The sequence below is a fragment of the Agrilus planipennis genome, unplaced genomic scaffold (genome assembly GCF_000699045.2).
Source record: "Agrilus planipennis isolate EAB-ADULT unplaced genomic scaffold, Apla_2.0 scaffold91, whole genome shotgun sequence".
In the NCBI taxonomy this organism is placed as follows: domain Eukaryota; kingdom Metazoa; phylum Arthropoda; class Insecta; order Coleoptera; family Buprestidae; genus Agrilus; species Agrilus planipennis.
Window position 1 is genome coordinate 930,230 of NW_020440825.1, and position 21,372 is coordinate 951,601.

Sequence of the window (21,372 nt, forward strand, 5' to 3'; positions counted from 1 at the left end):
TTTAACTTTTTCTTTTCAGCCGCGCTCACTGTCCATATTTCGCACCCGTACAACGCCGCGCTCCAAACATACACCTTTAACAACATTTTTCGAATTTCTAAATTAACCGTTCGCGAGCTTAGAAGTGGCTTCTTTATATTAAAGGCTACACGACACGGCCAAAGGTAATAAGAAATATAAAATTTGCCCAAACTGAAAATTCCAAAAATAGAAGTGAAATTTAATTAACTAATAAAAGTCGCAATTTTAGGTAACTATTTAAGTAATACATTAATAGTGATAGGTATCTTGTTGTAGCGTATAAATCATTTATGAAATAGAATTTTTTCTGTTTGAATCTCAACAACCATTTACAAGCTTTTGTATAGCCTAAACCCCTCCTATACAAAATTGCAGGGTAAATCGTAGGTCTTGTGGTGGTGCACGCCATGTTAGTACAAGTAGTAGTAGGTTGAAAATGGGCAATTTAGGAAAAAAAAGTTTTGGAAAATCAATAGTCTTTTAACAAAACAACTATTAAGCCTCAACTAAAGAATACTTTCAATTTAAGATTTTATATTACATTTTTGACATTACTCGACAAGGTTTTTTACATAAATATTGCATTCTTATTAATATTTTAATCCATTAATGTACAGGAATGATGTCCGATCCAAGTTTCTTGCGTCAGTTACTGGAAATGAATTGCGACCTGATCACTATAGGTCAGCAAAAAGCAACTAAAGAACATTTAAAGAAGTCGAAAAAGCTGGACGATATGGAGAAAATTAGTAAAGCTGGTTTCGGCCTGTATAAGTTTGTACAAGCAGTATTAGGGTACTGCCTTGTTTTTCGCGAGGTAAAACCGAAAAAGGACAGGGTAGAGGCTTTGCAAAAGGAATACGATGCGGCCAAAAAGAGTCTCGATAAACTCTATAACGAAATCGCCAAATTAGAAGCTGATCTAGCAATCTTAAATGAAAAATTCGAAATTGCCATGAAAAGAAAGCAAGAACTGCAAGAAGAAACGGACATTATGATGAGAAGACTGATTGCTGCAGAGAAACTGATGACGGGTCTTTCATCAGAGTTTAAAAGATGGACGGCAGACTTGGCAAATCTTCATGTGGAAAGAGCAAAACTGGTCGGTAACTGTTTATTATCATCTGCGTTTCTTAGTTACGCCGGTCCATTCAGTTACGAATTTCGTAAAGAAATGATTTATTACGACTGGCAAAACGACATCATCAACAGGGAAATTCCCATAACTCAGCCTTACAGAATCGAAGTAAACTTGACGAACGACGTGGAAATTAGCAAATGGAACTCAGAGAACTTACCTCCAGACGAATTATCCATACAAAACGGCATCTTGACTCTACGAGGTTCTCGATTTCCCGTCTGCATCGATCCTCAGCAGCAAGCCCTGAACTGGATAAAAAAGAAAGAAGAAAAGACCAACCTGAAAGTTCTCAGCTTTACCGATCCGGATTTCCTAAAGTTCCTGGACATGGCCATCAAATATGGAACGCCCATTCTCTTTCAAGACATCGACGACTATGTCGATCCGGTCATCAACAACGTCTTGGAAAGAAACATCAAAAACATAAGCGGAAGAGTGTTTGTAATACTCGGCGACAAGGAAGTAGACTATGATCCCAATTTTCGAATGTATCTCACGACAAAATTATCAAATCCTGCCTTCAGTCCCGCTGTCTATGCGAACGGTCTTGTAATCAATTACACTGTTACACTGACTGGCTTGGAAGATCAGCTTTTGGGGGTCGTGGTAAGAAACGAGCGTCGCGATTTAGAAGAACAAAGAGAAACGTTAATCGCAGAAACTAGCGAAAACAAAAATCTTTTGCAACAAATAGAAGACGCACTACTGAGAGAGCTGTCCACGTGTCAAGGGAACATGTTAGACAACGTTGAACTCGTGGATACGTTAGAAAACACAAAAACAAAAGCAGCTGAGGTGACGTCCAAGCTCGAACTTGCCCAGCAAACCGGCAAAGACATTGAAAAGTTAAGAGACGGCTACCGATTGGTTGCGAGACGAGGTGCAATACTATTTTTCGTCCTATCGGACATGGCAGGTGTCAATGCCATGTACCAGTTCGCCCTTGGGCCCTACTTAGAAGTATTTGCCTATTCATTGCGCAAGGCCCTTCCACACACTGTTTTGGCCAAAAGACTCCTGAACATCATTAACTGTCTCACCAAGAACGTTTACGACTTTGGCTGCACGGGAATCTTTGAACGACACAAGCTACTGTATTCCTTCCAAATGACTGTCAAATTGGAATTAGCAAAGGAAAAAATCCTTCAAAGTGAAGTAGACTTCTTTATAAAAGGGAACGTAAGTCTCGAAAAGTCAGGAATACCATGCCCCGCTGAATTTATATCGCCTCAGGGATGGGAAGACATAGTTAAACTTTCTACAGATTTCCCGGAACCTTTTGAAAAACTGACAAGTGTAAGAAACAAGTAGTTTACTGGACTAGCATTAGCTACTTAAGGATTCTTTTATTTCAGGATATAACGAAGCACGTAAGTGATTGGCGACAATGGTACGATTTGGACTCACCAGAATCCACCCAATTTCCCGACGAGTACACGGAAAAGTGTAATCCTTTCAATGTTCTTATGCTGATACGATGCTTCCGTATTGACCGAGTCTACAGAGCAGTCAGTAACTACATCACTGAGACCATGGGCGAAGAATACATAATGCCTCCAGTGATCAGTTTGGACAATATATTTGATCAAAGCAGCGCTCACACACCCGTAGTTTTCATCTTAAGTCCCGGATCGGATCCTACAGCTGAACTAATGAAATTGGCAGACAGGTGCGGAATGGGTGGAGGAAAATTCCGATATCTTTCGCTTGGTCAGGGCCAAGAACCGGCTGCTATCGCTTTGCTGGAGACGGCAGTCGCTAGGGGACAATGGCTCATGTACCAAAATTGTCACTTGCTGATATCATTCATAAGACTACTGGAAAAACAGTTGGAAAAAGTTTCTAAACCACATCCAGATTTTCGTTTGTGGCTAACGACAGATCCAGTTGGAAATTTTCCAATTGGGATTTTACAGAGGTAAAGTAGAGTAAACAAATTTATCATAGGTAGAAAATAACAAACTCCTTCACACCACCAAAATGGATTTATTTCCTTTCAGATCTTTGAAAGTGGTAACAGAACCTCCGAACGGACTGAAACTTAATCTTCGTAACACTTATTTCAAAATGCGTCCTCAAACGTTAGAGGCGTGTTCGCATCCTGCCTTCAAATCCTTGGTTTACGTGTTGGCATTTTTCCACGCGGTCGTCCAGGAACGAAGAAAATACGACAAAATCGGTTGGAATATAAGCTACGACTTTAACGAATCAGACTTTAATGTGTGTGTCCAAATACTGGACACCTACCTGACAAAAGCGCAAGCACTCAAAGACACTCGAATACCATGGGGAAGTCTAAAATACCTTATCGGAGAGGTCATGTATGGAGGAAGAGTTATTGACGATTTCGACAGGAGAATTGTCAAAACATACATGAACGAGTACATGGGAGACTTCCTTTTCGACAGTTTTCAACCATTCCATTTCTATAGAGACCGTAATGTGGATTACACAATACCACCAGATGGTATTAAAGACAACTATATCGGTGAATACAAAATATTTTTACCTACATGTACTTTGATAAGTATTGTAACTTTCACCCTTTCACTTTTCAGAAATAATCGACACGTACCCTCTAGCGAACACCCCCGAAGTTTTTGGATTACATCCAAACGCAGAAATTGGTTATTTTACCCAAGCTGCCAAAGAAATGTGGAAACTGTTGATAGAACTTCAACCACAAACTGGTAAGAAATCATAATTTTTTATTATAAGAGTAAAAAAAAACAAAAGGGAAAAAAAAATTCTATGAGTTTCACTACAATCGCTATAATATCTAACGATATCGTTTCGACCAAAGGATCTGTGTAAAATTATTTTTAATTAGATATCTATTACTAAAATGATTCGCAAGTTGCACGTATTTAAGCTCAAAGTCGATATATTTTCTATTTAAACATTTTCACGCTGCAGACGACTATTTAAAATACGTAAGGGCACAGGAAAAGGGTAAGTTAAAAGAGTCAGTGTTGCATGGGTGGCACTGAACATTAATGAATTAAACTAAAAAAAGGCTCCCCTCTAATTATCACAAGTAGTGTAACTTTGACATTACCAATTCTTCAAAAAGGTTTCCTGTGGTAATTAGGGGTGGATCATGTCTGTCAAGCTAGCACACCCTCATCACAAAATCGCAAAACAATTGAGTGCTTTTTTTAATGCTCTAATTAATAAATCTCTTTTACTTTATGATTACCTATTTAATTATTTCTTGTACGCATGCCTGCATGTACGTACAAACAGCTTCTGGAAGAGGCAATCGTATGCGATAATGTATTAGTGAACTAATTCAAAAAAAAAAATACAGGTGGTGGTGGTGAAGGAATTAGCCGAGAAGAGTTTATTACGAATATTGCATCGGACATTTTGAAAAAAATCCCTCCCGATTACGAAGTTGCAAAAGTTCGAACGTTCTTCCGATTAAGCATGACCCCGACCATTATAGTATTGCTTCAAGAGTTAGAAAGATTCAATAGACTGATTAAATCGATAAGGACAAGCCTGAATCTATTGAATAAAGCTTTGGCCGGAGAAATTGGGATGGACGCCACCCTGGACAATATTGCTTATTCCCTTTTTAACGGTCAGTTGCCGGCACTTTGGAGGAAATTAGCCCCGGCAACTTGTAAATCGCTCGGGGGTTGGATGGAACATTTTGAAAGACGGCAGAGTCAATACGCCGAATGGGCAAGTTATAAATTAATATTGTAAAATTATCAACAATAGACACCCATCATCATAAGGTCCTCAGTCCTAAGACTGGTTGGACACGCACCTCCTACTTCATCCTATCCTGAACCAGAACATCCCACATCCTTAACTATTTGTGAACAGTAATGTAACCTAGGCCTAGCTCTACTCCTCTTAACTCCTGTTTCTTCTTCTAATATGTGTCTATAACTAGTCCTTCATGCCTGAAAAGGTCTTGTAGCAACCTATCTCGCCTATTTCTTATTGACTTACATAGTGACCTCTGTTTTCCCAAAGAATACTTCCTCATTCCTAACCTTCACCAATAAATTACATTATTGATCCAGACGTTTTTAATAACTTTAAATGGTGCTGTCTTATTTCATAATTTAAATCATTTCGTCCTAAATTTTTACAACCCTTTACTGTATCCGTTACTGACCCGTGATTATATTCAATAAGAAGAAGACAAACTATTGAACTTTTCCAGGCGGCAAAGGGCGATCCTATAGCAATATGGATATCGGGTCTACACATCCCCGAAACTTATTTGGCCGCTTTAGTTCAAATTGCTTGTCGACAAAATAATTGGCCTTTGGACAGGTCTACAGTGTACACCATCGTAACAGAATTTGTTGCTTCGGAGGAGATCGAGCTACCTCCTATGCCAGTAAGTAATTTTAAAGTATTTTTAATGACCTTTTTCTAACATTCCATTTGGTTAATCAATTGTAAATCCGATACAACTATTCTCGAATCAAAGCAAAAGGACTAAACCAAATGCAGCATCTTCTTCCTCATGACTTCTCGATATCTTCGTACTTCCGAAATTGACCCGGATATAAATAATTTTATATCACAAGTATTTTATTTATAAAGAATATTAAAGTAATTCTTATGGTGTTGTGCAGGGTAATTGTTACGTGGAAGGGTTGTACATTGAAGGCGCAAGATGGGATATCGAAAACAATTGCTTACAAAGGTCGAGACCGAAAGTATTAATTGAAGCCCTGCCTATATTAAAAGTAATTCCAATCGAGGTGCATCGTCTAAGATTACAGAAAACATTAAGAACCCCGGTGTATACAACGTCTTTACGTAGGAATGCAATGGGGGTGGGACTGGTGTTCGAAGCTGATCTCCGAACTCCTGAACATCTAAGCCATTGGATACTTCAAGGAGTATGTCTTGTTTTAAATACAGATTAATTTTTTAAACGTATTTTAATTTTATTTAAATATATTGTTTTTAATTATATAGTAACGTTTTATTAATACGTTAAGATAGTTGTGATGAAAACAAAACAAATAATAACCAAAATTAAGTCTACCTATCAGAGGTTAAACCTAATCGGTACTCAAAAATGTCCCAATGTTGCTTTAATAGGAAACAAAGCATACAACATATTGTTCGCATTTGATAGTCATTTCATCATATTTAAATCAACAACAACAACAGTAACAATTTACATTTATCTAAAAATCTACATAAACGTTTAAAAAGAGTACACCTACCTTTGAACAAGTAGGTACCGCTGCTGCTCAACAGGTTATGTTCAGTTCCTTTCCTAGATTTATCCAATAATGTACTCATGCTAAATAAAACACAACACTTTCACATTTAAAACCGAAATAATTATCAACGACAAAGTAATTAATCACTCTTTAAACTTATTTTGTCTGTACGTACACTGCAACTTACTACTTACCGATCGGCCACATCTTGAGAAGTGAGTCATAAACTAATACATAATTCAAAATGGAGAGTTCATAACCTACTCGGTCTTAAAACAAAATACATAATCGTAAAAAGTATACATACAGGGTGCTCAATTACTTGAGGCAATTAATAAGATTTAAAACAGTGAATAAAAAATAAACAAAAAAAGGCAATAAATAATTTANTATTTCATAGAAATATGCAAAAATTATATCGAAATTTAAATTCTTTCTAAACGAAAATGTTTTTTTTTTATATCTACGTTTAACAAAATCACTACCCTAAAGTAGACAACTGAATAATTTTATTATGTATTATGAATTTTACTACCCAAAATTGTGGTGTTATAGGCGGATGCTATAAATACCGTAGATAGAAGGGGTTAAAAAAGAGGAGGTATTAGAAAGAGGAGAACAGAGGGTGTTATCGAAATCAGTAAAAATAGACGAGATAGGTCGGTAGGACACCTACCCGGACACAAAGGGCTAGTTATAGATATATTAGAAGTAGAAGCAGGAGTTAAGAGGGGTAGAGGTAAACGCAGATTAGAATATTGTTCTCAAAGGGTTAAAGATGTATGTATGTTAGAGATGAAATGTATGAAATTGAGATGCGTGTCGAAGTAGGTGATGATGGTGATGATATTTATTATAATAAACATGTGGGTATGCATTTAAGAAAGTATTGGGTTGTTCGGAAAGTCATTTCGTTTTTTCCCGACAGAGGATTTAATTGTATTCTTTTGCATCCAACTTCACATTTAAGCCGTATAATTTTTATATGCTTTGAGAGCTCATATAGCAAGGCTTGTGTGTGAAAAATTCCAATTAATTCTACGCAGTAGTTTTTGGTTGGTGCCCTTTTAAATATGGAGAGCGATAAGCAGCATTTTCGACATATCTTACTGTTTTACTACAGAAAGGGTAAAAATGCTGTTCAAGCCAGAAAGAAATTGACTGATGTGTATGGAGAAGGTGTGTTGACAGTACGCCAGTGCCAGAACTGGTTCGCTAAATTTCGATCCGGCAATTTTGATGTCGAAGATGCACCACGTTCGGGAAGGCCGGTTGAAGCTGATAAAGACGCGATAAAGGCATTAGTTGATGTGAACCGGCGAATAACAACACGTGAGATCGGATTGAGGTTAAATTTATCAAATTCAACAGTTTATGACCACTTGAAAGGCCTGGGATTATCCTCGAAGCTCGATGTATGGGTTCCCCATGTTCTCACAGAGAGAAATCTGTGTCGCCGCATTGACGTCTGCGATTCGCTTCTCAAACGTCACGAAAATGATCCGTTTTTGAAGCGCATCATCACTGGGGACGAAAAATGGGTTGTATACAACAACGTCAAACGCAAGAGGTCATGGAGCAAAAAAGATGAACCGGCTCAAACCATTTCCAAAGCCGATATTCACCAAAAAAAGGTGATGCTGTCTGTTTGGTGGGATTTTAAAGGAATCGTTTTTTTTTAGCTTTTACCGGATAACACAACGATTAATTCGGAAGTCTACTGTCATCAGCTGGACAAACTGAATGATGCACTTCAACAGAAAAGGTCAGAACTAATCAACAGGAAAGGTGTAGTGTTTCACCAAGACAACGCGAGACCTCACACAAGTTTGGTCACTCGCCAAAAGCTTTTACAGCTTGAATGGGATACAATCCTACACCCACCATATTCTCCAGACCTGGCACCATCGGATTATTATTTGTTCCGGTCACTCCAAAATTTTTTAGACGGTAAAACCTTCACCTCAAATGAAGAGGTCAAAAACCTCCTCGATCAGTTTTTTGCCAGCAAAGGCCAAAAATTTTATGAACGTGGAATTATGCTACTACCAGAAAGATGGCAAAAGGTGTTGGACCAGAACACTCAATATGTAATTTAATAAAGTATTTGTTTATTATACGAAAACTGTCTTTCATTTCCACAAAAAAAAGCGAAATGACTTTCCGAACAACCCTATATATGCTATTGAGTAATAGTAATATTTATTATAAACAATAATTAATGGATTTTATTGCAACACCTATCCTCCTACCTAAATTGCACATTGTCTTTTGTACTATTTCGTAACGTCTCCGTACGATTCCTAAGATAAATCGAAGACAAATGTCTACATTACAACATTCTACAATAAGAGCTTAATCGAAAGACTTCTTATCTTAAAGAGCTCGTTTTTTTTTAATGCAGGCACAAACGATTTTGTTTGTAAGATTGTAACAGTCATTTTACTTTCCTTTAAACTAATCAGTTTTGCGTTCGTCGTGGACTGTTGCAGATGATAGTTAATTAGAAGTTAAACAAACGATAGCGAATGCAAGTAAGTTTTTACAATTTTATTGTTGTAATTGTTCTTTTTATGGTAGGTACACTTCAGCGTTTGTTATTTGTGATAGAAATGTGCCGATAATTTAAAGAGAAAGTTCGGTTATTGTTCTATCTTTGTTCGTACATGAAACATACCATATGTACCTACACATAGTATAATAAGTGTATGTATATGTATATAAATATAATGTTATTAGATACTTAATTAGATAGAATGTGCTAAACAATGCGTAATTATTTATTTAATAGTTTTTCAAGAGTAATAATTAATTAGGTAATATATGCTAATTGAAACATAAAAAGCAAGTCCACTAATAAAATTGGACCATATAATTCTTATAAGTACAAATACGTATTACAAATTGTACTTATTTATAGGAGCTAAATTGGTTGCTTTTTCATAAAGTCATTAAAAACGTAATCACTTTAAAATTGCCCGATTTTTTAATTTTTTTTTGGTTTTCAGGGACCACTAATTGAACTTTTATGTTAAACCAATTCATATGATAAAAAGTTACTACCAAAAATTAATAATCGTCCTGTTGTTTAGTGTTGTATCACAACTACACATTTTTATAAAAGTCGGAATAATTGAAATAAGTAAAAAGCTATTGAATTAGAATCACACTTGTAGAATAACAATAACAAATTTTTGTTTTATTTACAGTACTACTACCTATTTTATTTTATGTTTCTGTTATCATTGGTGTATTTTTAATGCATTTACTTATTATTTCATAGAAATATGCAAAAATTATATCGAAAATAACAAAAGTGAGTGCTTTTTTCTTTCCTTTAGAAATCGTATGCCTTACAGACTTGTAGAAATTAATTTTACAAATTCAAAATTATATTTTGTGGGCAATTGGCGTCGAAGCTGTGACACAAAAATTGTGCAAAATTAGTTTTAATTTGGAGTACCTTTTTACTAATTTCTTAAAAAGTATTTGAGTTCTAAATAAATGTACATGATCCCAAGTAACTGCTTAATTGTGTAGTTACGCTTTTTTGCAACTTGCCCCATTTTAATTTTTTACAACATCGTTGGTACCATTTTTTGGTACTACACAGAGAAAATGAAAATCGAAAATTTACCTAAATATTAAACCGATATTTACAATTTTTCCCACTATCCCGTTGCTTCGTAAGCGAAAATAATAAAAATTACAATTTGGACCCGAATTTGTAAAAATAAAATCCCAGCAGAAATAAATTTACTAGGTATTTTAGTTGATATTACAAATTAAATTGTAATAATTAAGAAACTTGAAATAATTTTTAAAGAAACATGTCAAAATTGAGATTATTACAAATTAGCTAATAAATTCTACTATTTCTACGACAAATTCAGTAATTTACAATCGAAAATTTTCTCCGTGTCATCATCATCATCATAAGGTCATCAGTCTTAAGACTGGTTGGACACGTACCTCCACTCTTTCCTATCCTGAGTTAAACTTCGCATTTCCCTAAAACTAGAACAGCCCACATCCTTAACTATTTGCGAAGAGTAATCTAATCTNGTTCAGTTTAATTTTGCCGGTTTTGGATTATAAAGTCAAAATTTTAAATTTTAATTGCAACAGTAAATCTACTAACCCATATACTTGCCAAAAAGTAGAGAAAGATACCCTTATCTTTCTCGGTTAGACGCAGGTATCAAACACTTTACTTACACTTTATAAAATGTGTACATCTTTCTCTCTGTTTAAACCGTTTGTAGAGTGTCTCTCTTTTATTACTTGTCAACGTCACTATAACTTATTTAAAATTCATGATGCAATCGGGGGTATAGCAATAAAAGAGAGACAAACTTTACAAACTATTTAAATAGAGAGAAAGATGCCCAAATTTTATAAGTACCAACAGTGTTCGTTAGCCAAGAAAGATAAGGCTATCTTTCTCTTATTTGTGTTAGCTAAACGGGTAAGTAGATTTACTGTTTCAGTAATAAACAATAAAGTAAAAGATTTAAAATTTTGACTTTATAATCAAAAACGGGAAGATAAACTGAACCGACTATAAGTCCGCCCTCAAATCACCTAAAAATCATATACGTAAACGTCTACAAAACTTATTGATAACGGGCTGTATCATTTATTCATTTTTCAACAGTGCTGCTATACGAAAAACTAAATGCGCAAGTAACAAATAATACGTTGCTACATTGCAGTTAAACATTATTAACACTGTTAATTTTTGAAAACACGATCATTTGTATCACAATCGGTGTTCTAGAAAGTTGATATGAAATAGTCTTTTTAACAATACCATTGTTACATAAAAATAAACTTGGTTTAGCCATAAATATATCTCGGTTATCTATGCGTTCAAAATCCTTGGAGAATTTTTGTGGACTTTGTAGAGATTCGTAGCATTGTTAAATGTTTTTAAGTCAAGTCAATTTAATTCATCTGATACACTGATCTTGATCTTACTGGTTCATTATCGACATTCGACAGGTAGTAGTGCACAATCGGATCAAGGCAAGAAAATAAAAAGTCTTTTGAATGCTAAGATCTAATACCAAGGTAAATAAATATACTCTTAATTGGTGCTATGAACTTGTTACATATTATGCTTCCATTTTATTTATTATTGTATTTTATATATTTCAAAGTTGTACCCTTATTAAGTATTTTGTTTTATTTATTTTCTGTTCTTGATTAAATTTTCCTAAGGTAAATGCTATTAATATCACTTGCTAATTGTATGTTTAGAAGGTATAAAAGACTTAATTTAACTTTTCTTGGACAGATGAAAATGGACAATGACGTTGGCCCGCAGATCGTTAAAATCGAGAGACCTGTGTACGAACAGGAACAATTGCATCAGGATGGAGATTATTTTAAACCAACCAAAAATAGTGAGTACTTAGTTAAAACTTTTTTTAATCACATATTTTTTATTACATACAACACGTAATCCACCAACTAAAGCATAAGCCTTAAGTGTGCTACTCAAAAATGAGAAACATTACACAATTTTTCAACTTTTATTTTCTATTCTAATGAATAAATTAAAAACAAAAAGGTATAGGTCGCTTTTGGGATTAATCCGAAAGAAAGTAGAAAGAATTTTCACAAAATCAGTCGTAATTAATTCCTTTACATATAAGTAGAGTATTTTAAGTCTTTGATAAGAAACTACATCCTACTTATTAGTAGTCACTTTATAGAATAATGTCTCCTTTTGAACTTAGAATGGGCTATTAAATGATTTAATTTTCGTTTTTTCCACAACATATTACAAGCGAGTTGAGTGTGATATTTCTGTGACTAACTGATTAGTTCGTACAGACTATATGTTAATGACGTAATAATTTTACAGTGTACAGAATTTTTTAAAAATAAAATAATATGCGTACAGATACGAATATGGAAACCATTAAATTTGTTCGTGATTTATTTATTGCTGTTATTATTACCCTGCAAGGGCATATTCAGAATTATGCTAAAATGCTACTTTACTAACATCTGTAAATAACATTTTAGCATGTTCCTCAAGGTAGCATTCAACGAAGAAACGTTAAAAATTAATATTTAGGCTAAATAATTATTTAAATGAATGAAATAATTNTACCTAATACAATTCATAGAATTTAGTAGTTACAGACGCGGCTTATAAACAAAGTTTTATTTTTATTATTTCTCAACACAAGAACTATTGTTTAGAAATTTGTTTGGATTAGCACCTAGATTAAACAGAAAATTACATGATAAATTATGTATTTTGTTCATATTTACTCAATTACGTTATAAAGCGGTAGGTACTTCATTGCCGCAATAATTACGTATACATATTTACCGATTTAGATTTTTTTAAATTTAATTTTAGATGTGATTATATAATTATAAATGTTTACCTGCTTTTTCGTTAGCGCGTAATTAGTTTATCTATTTTTGTTTTTATTTTTTAGAAATTCTAAAAGGTAATCGATAATAAATTCTGTTTTCCTTTTGGGCTGTGAAATTATAAAAATGACTACATATAGGATGTAAATTTGTCACTCCATGCATGAAAGTTCGAGGCACAATCTAATTGATCTGATAAATGAATTTTTCAATCGAAATTGTGTTAAAACTTCGTTCTGCAAGTTGCATTTGAAATGGCAAAGGACTTTCGATTGGTTACTCATCCAGTATGTTTGGTGTGCTTTGTTATTCCGTTTTAGAATCGGTTAATACTGATAATATAATAGATACTTATTAATGATATTTAAAAAGAATTTTAAAAGTACCTAACAAGCGCTTAAACTGTATTATGTTTTTTGAGTATTTATCATATTTTTTAATAAAAACAGTGTATTTTGCGTTAGCACAAAATGGAAGATAAAAGTAACATGTCCCGAATATGTTTTTAAATTTTGTATGTTTTTTAAACGTCGATTTAACAAGTAAAACAGACTAATTACTACTAATACACACATAAACACAGATAAAAAGAAACAAAGGCAAATTAATGATTTATTTTATTAGTAAGTAATTAAGTTTCTGAGTTTAGTCTTTTAAAACTTTTTGATATAATTATTACTCTTGCTTTGAAAATACAATGAAAATTAAAAATTAAGAAAATTTGCTGCCTTGTTGTTATTTTTTTTTTAGGAATCAAAGAACTTTTCTCATCTTGTACGAAATGTAAACCACTGTCTCTTGTTACAAGCGTCTTACCCATCACAGTATGGCTCAGAGAATATAACTGGAGTCGAGATTTAGTTGGAGATTTAATTTCAGGTTTTACAGTTGCTGTAATGCATATACCTCAAGGTACATTGCATTTTATTTAACTATTATTATTAAGGGACTCAATCGTTGGTAAAACCACAAGCGCACACACCAAAAATCATTTGCCAAACACGTCGAAAAATAGTTCTTTTAAAAAAATTATTTTTAATGACAATTATGAAAATCAAAAAGCTTTAGTCGACAAATTAATATTAGAATAGAAGAATCACCAAAACTAGAGATTCTTCAAAATGTTCGAAAAAGACACCACACGCTATCTGCAATCAACAATTTTCCTCAAAACATATTCCTCGTACTCCGTCATATAGACATTATAACTGTTTTATGAGTTTTCTGCACATATAGGTACATGTGCAGGTACTTTTCATTAGATATCACTCATGGCCATGTATGCACAATGTTTGTCTGCAAGATTTCGAAGCTTTTTGATCAAAACTTCGCGAAAATACATGTATGTGTTCCTGTGAGCCGTGTAGTCAGTCATCCCGCACACTTTTTTCTTCCATCCTCATTGCATAATCATCAACATAAGGTCGTCAGTCCTAAGACTGGTTGGACACGCACCTCCACTCTTTCCTATCCTGAGCTAATCTTCGCATTTCCCTAAAACTAGAACAACCCACATCCTTAACTACTTGCGAACAGTAATCTAATCTAGGTCTACCTCTACCCTTCCTAACTCCCGTTTCTGCCTCTAATATGTCTCTGACTAGATCTTTATGCCTAAAAAGGTGTCCTACCAAACTATCTCGTCTATTTCTTATTGACTTCCATAGAGTCCTCTGTTTTCTTATTCTTTCTAATATCTCTTCATTTCTAACCTTCTCTATCCATAGTATCCTCATCATTCGCCTGTAACACCACATTTCGAACGATTTTAATCTTTTCTTTTCCACTGCACCCATCGTCCATGTTTCGCATCCGTACGGCGCCGTACTCCAAACATACACCTTTAACAATCTTTTTCCAATTTCTAAATTAAATTGGTTTCTCATTAAAATTACCCAATCAAAAACAAAACATATGTACTTTCACGGTGTGTGTCCCCTGTACATAGTTGGATTTTCTTTGCGTATAGATCTATATCTTCTATTAAAATTTGCACTACCTTTTGTAGGCATGGCATACGCCTTATTGGGAAACGTTTCCCCAATTGTTGGTATTTATATGGCATTCTTTCCTGTATTAATTTATTTTTTGCTGGGCACATCTCGGCATAATTCAATGGGTAAGACAACTAAAAATTAATCTTTAATGTTAGTTCCTTTAAAAACAAAATGCGTTCAAAAAAAATATTAAATATTTTTTCACCTTGTACAAGTAGCTGTTTATAACGTAATTATTATAAATGAACTAACTGTTGTTTATTTTTTTTTGTAAAAATATTTTTTTTCAATTATTTATTTCGATGGGTTTGTAGGAACGTTTGCTATAGTTTGTTTAATGACTGGTAAAGTTGTTTTGAAGTATGCCGATCCGTATTATTTTAAGATGGAACTAAATGATAATTTGATAAAGAATAATTCAACTGAATTAAGTAATATTGGATTTTCACCCATTGAAGTAGCAACCGCGGTAACATTCCTTGTTGGAATAATCCAGGTACCTACACTTCGATTAAGCATACATAATAAGTGTTGTATAACACAAATAATTTCGAAATATTCTAAAAATTTACCTAATACAATTCATAGAATTTAGTAGTTACAGACGCGGCTTATAAACAAAGTTTTATTTTTATTATTTCTCAACACAAGAACTATTGTTTAGAAATTTGTTTGGATTAGCACCTAGATTAAACAGAAAATTACATGATAAATTATGTATTTTGTTCATATTTACTCAATTACGTTATAAAGCGGTAGGTACTTCATTGCCGCAATAATTACGTATACATATTTACCGATTTAGATTTTTTTAAATTTAATTTTAGATGTGATTATATAATTATAAATGTTTACCTGCTTTTTCGTTAGCGCGTAATTAGTTTATCTATTTTTGTTTTTATTTTTTAGAAATTCTAAAAGGTAATCTAACATAACCTACCCTAACTCAACCCAGCCTCCTTCTATTTTAATTCTAAGGTCATTACTCATTACATTTTGAGTTTTTTACAGTGTGGAATGTATACATTCCGATTAGGAATTGCCAGTATGCTTCTTTCTGAGTCGCTTGTTTCCGGCTTCACAACCGGAGCTGCTGTGCAAGTTATGACATCTCAAATTAAAGACCTTTTTGGTTTGAGTATCGAGAAAATGAGCGGGAAATTTGAAGTTATATATGTACGTAATAATGTAATGCTACATTACAAAAAATACTTAACTGATTTCTTTTAATAGACATATTTGAATATATTTCAAAACATCACAACTACCAATGTTACTGCCCTTTTAATATCGACTATAACCATTTTTATTTTGACTCTTAACAACGAAATAATTAAGGTTAGTAAAAGTACCTGAAAAGTACCTATAAATTGGTCGTTACCGATTAAATTATTTATTTATTTTAGCCCAAAGTGGCTAAGTTGTGTTCGTTTCCTATTCCAATTGAACTGATAGCAGTTGTAGCAGGGACTCTACTGTCTAAATTTTTATTTTTGGACACGGAATACAGCATTAAAACTGTGGGTGATATTCCACAAGGGTGAGTGTCGAGGAATATCTCGCATTTTTAAACAGTTTTATAATGTTAATAGCAATATACACAGACACGAAATGATGGACTTATAAAATACTTAGTCCTCAATTTTTACGTGTAAGTCCTTAAACAATTACGACACATATTTATATTTAAGCTAGACGTTATATAGGGTTGTTCGGAAAGTCATTTGGTTTTTTTTTGTGGAAATGAAAGACAGTTTTCGTATAATAAACAAATACTTTATTAAATTATATATTGACCGTTCTGGTCCAACACCTTTTGCCATCTTTCTGGTAGTAGCATAATTCCACGCTCATAAAATTTTTGGTCTTTGCTGGCAAAAAACTGATCGAGGAGGTTTTTGACCTCCTCATTTGAGGTGAAGGTTTTACCGTCTAAAAAATTTTGGAGTGACCGGAACAAATAATAATCCGATGGTGCCAGGTCTGGAGAATATGGTGGGTGTAGCATTGTATCCCATTCAAGCTGTAAAAGCTTTTGGCGAGTGACCAAACTTGTGTGAGGTCTCGCGTTGTCTTGGTGAAACACTACACCTTTCCTGTTGATTAGTTCTGACCTTTTCTGTTGAAGTGCATCATTCAGTTTGTCCAGCTGATGACAGTAGACTTCCGAATTAATCGTTGTGTTATCCGGTAAAAGCTAAAAAAAAACGATTCCTTTAAAATCCCACCAAACAGACAGCATCACCTTTTTTTGGTGAATATCGGCTTTGGAAATGGTTTGAGCCGGTTCATCTTTTTTGCTCCATGACCTCTTGCGTTTGACGTTGTTGTATACAACCCATTTTTCGTCCCCAGTGATGATGCGCTTCAAAAACGGATCATTTTCGTGACGTTTGAGAAGCGAATCGCAGACGTCAATGCGGCGACACAGATTTCTCTCTGTGAGAACATGGGGAACCCATACATCGAGCTTCGAGGATAATCCCAGGCCTTTCAAGTGGTCATAAACTGTTGAATTTGATAAATTTAACCTCAATCCGATCTCACGTGTTGTTATTCGCCGGTTCACATCAACTAATGCCTTTATCGCGTCTTTATCAGCTTCAACCGGCCTTCCCGAACGTGGTGCATCTTCGACATCAAAATTGCCGGATCGAAATTTAGCGAACCAGTTCTGGCACTGGCGTACTGTCAACACACCTTCTCCATACACATCAGTCAATTTCTTTCTGGCTTGAACAGCATTTTTACCCTTTCTGTAGTAAAACAGTAAGATATGTCGAAAATGCTGCTTATCGCTCTCCATATTTAAAAGGGCACCAACCAAAAACTACTGCGTAGAATTAATTGGAATTTTTCATACACAAGCCTTGCTATATGAGCTCTCAAAGCATATAAAAATTATACGGCTTAAATGTGAAGTTGGGTGCAAAAGAATACAATTAAATCCTCTGTCGGGAAAAAAGGAAATGACTTTCCGAACAACCCAATACTTTGTTAAATGCATACCCACATGTTTATTATAATGAATATCATCACCATCATCACCTACTTCGACACGCATCTCAATTTCATACATTTCATCTCTAACATACATACATCTTTAACCCTTTGAGAACAATATTCTAATCTGCGTTTCTAAGTTCTAAGTTCAAAATTATCGTTTTTAGACTTCCGGAGCCCATTCTTCCACAACTTTCTTTATTTTCAAATATAGTTGTCGATTGTATAATGATTGCCATTGTGTCTTATGCGTTAACCCTGTCCATGGGTTTAATATTTGCTCAAAAATTGAATTATGAAATTGACGCAAATCAAGAACTTTTAGCTCTTGTAAGTAGAATGATTCATAATTAGTCGGTTTTCGTAACTGCCGATATTAATATTTTATCTTACAGGGTATAGGAAATTTATTTGGTTCATTTTTTTCTTGCATGCCCTACTGTGCCTCTATATCACGTTCTTTAATTCAGCAAACCGTTGGGGGAAAAACCCAACTGGCATCAATTACATCATGTTCAATATTGGTTTTTGTTTTGATGTGGATAGGACCATTTTTTGAACCTTTGCCAAAGGTACATGTAATTATCCTTGTTTAAAGGGCGATATTTAAAACAACATATCAATTTTAGGCCGTTTTGGCAAGTATTATTGTGGTTGCCCTTAAAGGAATGCTAATGAATGTAAAAGATTTTTTTAAATTTAATTTTAGATGTGATTATATAATTATAAATGTTTACCTGCTTTTTCGTTAGCGCGTAATTAGTTTATCTATTTTTGTTTTTATTTTTTAGAAATTCTAAAAGGTAATCTAACATAACCTACCCTAACTCAACCCAGCCTCCTTCTATTTTAATTCTAAGGTCATTACTCATTACATTTTGAGTTTTTTACAGTGTGGAATGTATACATTCCGATTAGGAATTGCCAGTATGCTTCTTTCTGAGTCGCTTGTTTCCGGCTTCACAACCGGAGCTGCTGTGCAAGTTATGACATCTCAAATTAAAGACCTTTTTGGTTTGAGTATCGAGAAAATGAGCGGGAAATTTGAAGTTATATATGTACGTAATAATGTAATGCTACATTACAAAAAATACTTAACTGATTTCTTTTAATAGACATATTTGAATATATTTCAAAACATCACAACTACCAATGTTACTGCCCTTTTAATATCGACTATAACCATTTTTATTTTGACTCTTAACAACGAAATAATTAAGGTTAGTAAAAGTACCTGAAAAGTACCTATAAATTGGTCGTTACCGATTAAATTATTTATTTATTTTAGCCCAAAGTGGCTAAGTTGTGTTTTGTACTTATTTATAGGAGCTAAATTGGTTGCTTTTTCATAAAGTCATTAAAAACGTAATCACTTTAAAATTGCCCGATTTTTTAATTTTTTTTTGGTTTTCAGGGACCACTAATTGAACTTTTATGTTAAACCAATTCATATGATAAAAAGTTACTACCNTAAATCGTTGTACTTTTCCGTATCGATTATTAAAAAAAATCACGAATAATTTCACATTAGAAATATTTTATTTGAATTTTTTTTTTGTTTTATATTTGATGATAAAAAGTTAGAAATGTGCTGAAGCTCCGAATTTTCGAGCCTCCTCAAAAAAAAAAAACGCTGTCCCACTTGATGGCCATGCCCTGAATAGTTCGGATTGGAATTTTTTGTTAAGGAAATGTTTATTGCGCACGCCTAAAAGAATCCATCAGGCTCTAGTAATAATAGAGACTATTTTCCACAATTCACGTGATACATGTGACGTTTGAGCATCGTCGTTGGTCGCAGAAAGTGTTGGGCTAAAGTCAGTGGTGTGGCACTTACCGTTTCCGAGATCTTCGCGGACAGACAAGGCACAGAGTGAACAGTGGGCAATATCAAAGTACGGAAACATTTTCAGTTTCGTAACTTGATTAGCGATGTCCAAAAACGCCTCGGGATCCATTTTGACAACAGGTTCACGGTAGCCACAGCTCACTGGTGAATTTGCTACTGAAATGTCTATTTCCATTGAAATCAGCTGTTCCGCACATGGCTATGCGCCAGAAACAGGGGCGGAACCTACGAACACAAAATAGGTACGAAAGAAAATTGTTTGTAACTCATCTCATAAAAGATGCTGTTACTTAAGCGCACACGATATTTCAACGACATTCTTAATGAAAGTTTGAATATTGTCTAAACAATTTTTAAAATTATTCCTAGTTTAAAATAGGTCACAAAATTTAGTTGCAAAAGCCTTAAAAACTACACCACTGCTTAATACCTAATAAAATTATCCAAGTCCAGGATAAGTTTAAAACGCCGGTCTAAATTTATTTTTGGGTAGAGTTTTCCCTTGCGGCTCTTGCAATGCTTTAAGAACTAATTTAATGGTTTACGTGGAAAAACCTGCATAACATTACATTATGTTTTTAACAAATAATTACACACTAATAACTTAATTATACATAAATAGTAGATGATGCTTTAGTAATGCAATTAAATTGTTTAATCATAAAACAGGTTTTTTTAATTAACTTGAACGTATTTCAGTAAAAATCATTTTAATTTTTTATTCATGCAATAAGGTATGCTTGTACAATAGTAGTAATAGTAATAAGTCAAACGCATCGAATAACAAACATTCACAAATTGTTGTTATCAAAAGTGTTATCATTAAAGTTGAACTTTAGCCAATCCTTACAAACCATTTATAATAGGTACCTACTATTCATTTATTCTGCTTTGTGTTCTGAAATTGTTCACTCATTCTTCCGCAAATTGTACTTTTTTGATGTAAATTTGAAAGTAAAAGTTAGTTATTGAGTACCTATCCACTTGGAATGTCTAAATTCTTTAAAATGCAAGTATTTTGATCCCTATTTATATCATAATAATTACAATAACATTGGTTCAATTTATTTTTAGAATAAGTACTGCAATGAGTATATTGTGAATATTTTTATTGTTATACATACATGTAATACAATTTAAAGCAGGGCCGTATTTAAAAATTTCGTTAGATGTTCTCCATGAAATACTTCATTATTCGAATATAATCTTAATGATNAAGTACCTGAAAAGTACCTATAAATTGGTCGTTACCGATTAAATTATTTATTTATTTTAGCCCAAAGTGGCTAAGTTGTGTTCGTTTCCTATTCCAATTGAACTGATAGCAGTTGTAGCAGGGACTCTACTGTCTAAATTTTTATTTTTGGACACGGAATACAGCATTAAAACTGTGGGTGATATTCCACAAGGGTGAGTGTCGAGGAATATCTCGCATTTTTAAACAGTTTTATAATGTTAATAGCAATATACACAGACACGAAATGATGGACTTATAAAATACTTAGTCCTCAATTTTTACGTGTAAGTCCTTAAACAATTACGACACATATTTATATTTAAGCTAGACGTTATATAGGGTTGTTCGGAAAGTCATTTGGTTTTTTTTTGTGGAAATGAAAGACAGTTTTCGTATAATAAACAAATACTTTATTAAATTATATATTGACCGTTCTGGTCCAACACCTTTTGCCATCTTTCTGGTAGTAGCATAATTCCACGCTCATAAAATTTTTGGTCTTTGCTGGCAAAAAACTGATC

The 21,372-nt window shown here is 33.7% G+C and overlaps 4 protein-coding genes across 7 annotated transcripts in view; all 4 read left to right on the forward strand.

Annotated features, from left to right (window-relative positions):
* LOC108735463 (dynein heavy chain 10, axonemal) overlaps positions 1–6,063 on the forward strand; it is a 41,013-nt gene extending 34,950 nt beyond the window's left edge. Inside the window, exons 35-41 of the mRNA XM_025979923.1 lie at positions 639–2,458; positions 2,518–3,080; positions 3,163–3,650; positions 3,721–3,852; positions 4,473–4,852; positions 5,346–5,525; positions 5,767–6,063. Coding sequence (XP_025835708.1) covers positions 639–2,458; positions 2,518–3,080; positions 3,163–3,650; positions 3,721–3,852; positions 4,473–4,852; positions 5,346–5,525; positions 5,767–6,063 — 3,860 coding nt within the window. The remainder of the gene's footprint in view (positions 1–638; positions 2,459–2,517; positions 3,081–3,162; positions 3,651–3,720; positions 3,853–4,472; positions 4,853–5,345; positions 5,526–5,766) is intronic.
* Positions 6,064–8,821: 2,758 nt separating this feature from the next.
* LOC108735497 (prestin-like) overlaps positions 8,822–21,372 on the forward strand; it is a 21,860-nt gene continuing 9,309 nt past the window's right edge. Inside the window, exons 1-11 of the mRNA XM_025979909.1 lie at positions 8,822–8,903; positions 11,669–11,777; positions 13,516–13,677; positions 14,774–14,884; positions 15,077–15,258; positions 15,774–15,938; positions 15,996–16,100; positions 16,169–16,302; positions 17,933–18,095; positions 18,161–18,337; positions 18,395–18,464. Of these exons, the coding sequence (XP_025835694.1) occupies positions 8,898–8,903; positions 11,669–11,777; positions 13,516–13,677; positions 14,774–14,884; positions 15,077–15,258; positions 15,774–15,938; positions 15,996–16,100; positions 16,169–16,302; positions 17,933–18,095; positions 18,161–18,337; positions 18,395–18,464 (1,384 nt within the window). The 5' untranslated portion in view covers positions 8,822–8,897. The remainder of the gene's footprint in view (positions 8,904–11,668; positions 11,778–13,515; positions 13,678–14,773; positions 14,885–15,076; positions 15,259–15,773; positions 15,939–15,995; positions 16,101–16,168; positions 16,303–17,932; positions 18,096–18,160; positions 18,338–18,394; positions 18,465–21,372) is intronic.
* LOC112906168 (sulfate transporter-like) lies at positions 18,541–21,144 on the forward strand. Its single transcript, XM_025979919.1, has 3 exons — positions 18,541–18,823; positions 18,881–18,985; positions 20,891–21,144. Exons 1-3 carry the CDS (start codon positions 18,665–18,667, stop codon positions 21,026–21,028), a joined length of 402 nt encoding a protein of 133 aa, XP_025835704.1. The 5' UTR covers positions 18,541–18,664; the 3' UTR covers positions 21,029–21,144.
* The window catches only part of LOC108735498 (putative glycerol kinase 5), a 24,475-nt gene continuing 22,585 nt past the window's right edge, over positions 19,483–21,372 (forward strand). Inside the window, exon 1 of one of the 4 annotated variants that reach the window (XM_025979912.1) lies at positions 19,483–19,856. The gene's annotated coding sequence lies outside the window, so the exon portion shown is untranslated. Of the gene's footprint in view, positions 19,857–20,479; positions 20,624–21,372 lie in introns of those variants that run through there. The other 3 variants (XM_025979914.1, XM_025979913.1, XM_025979911.1) reach the window with 3 other exon arrangements.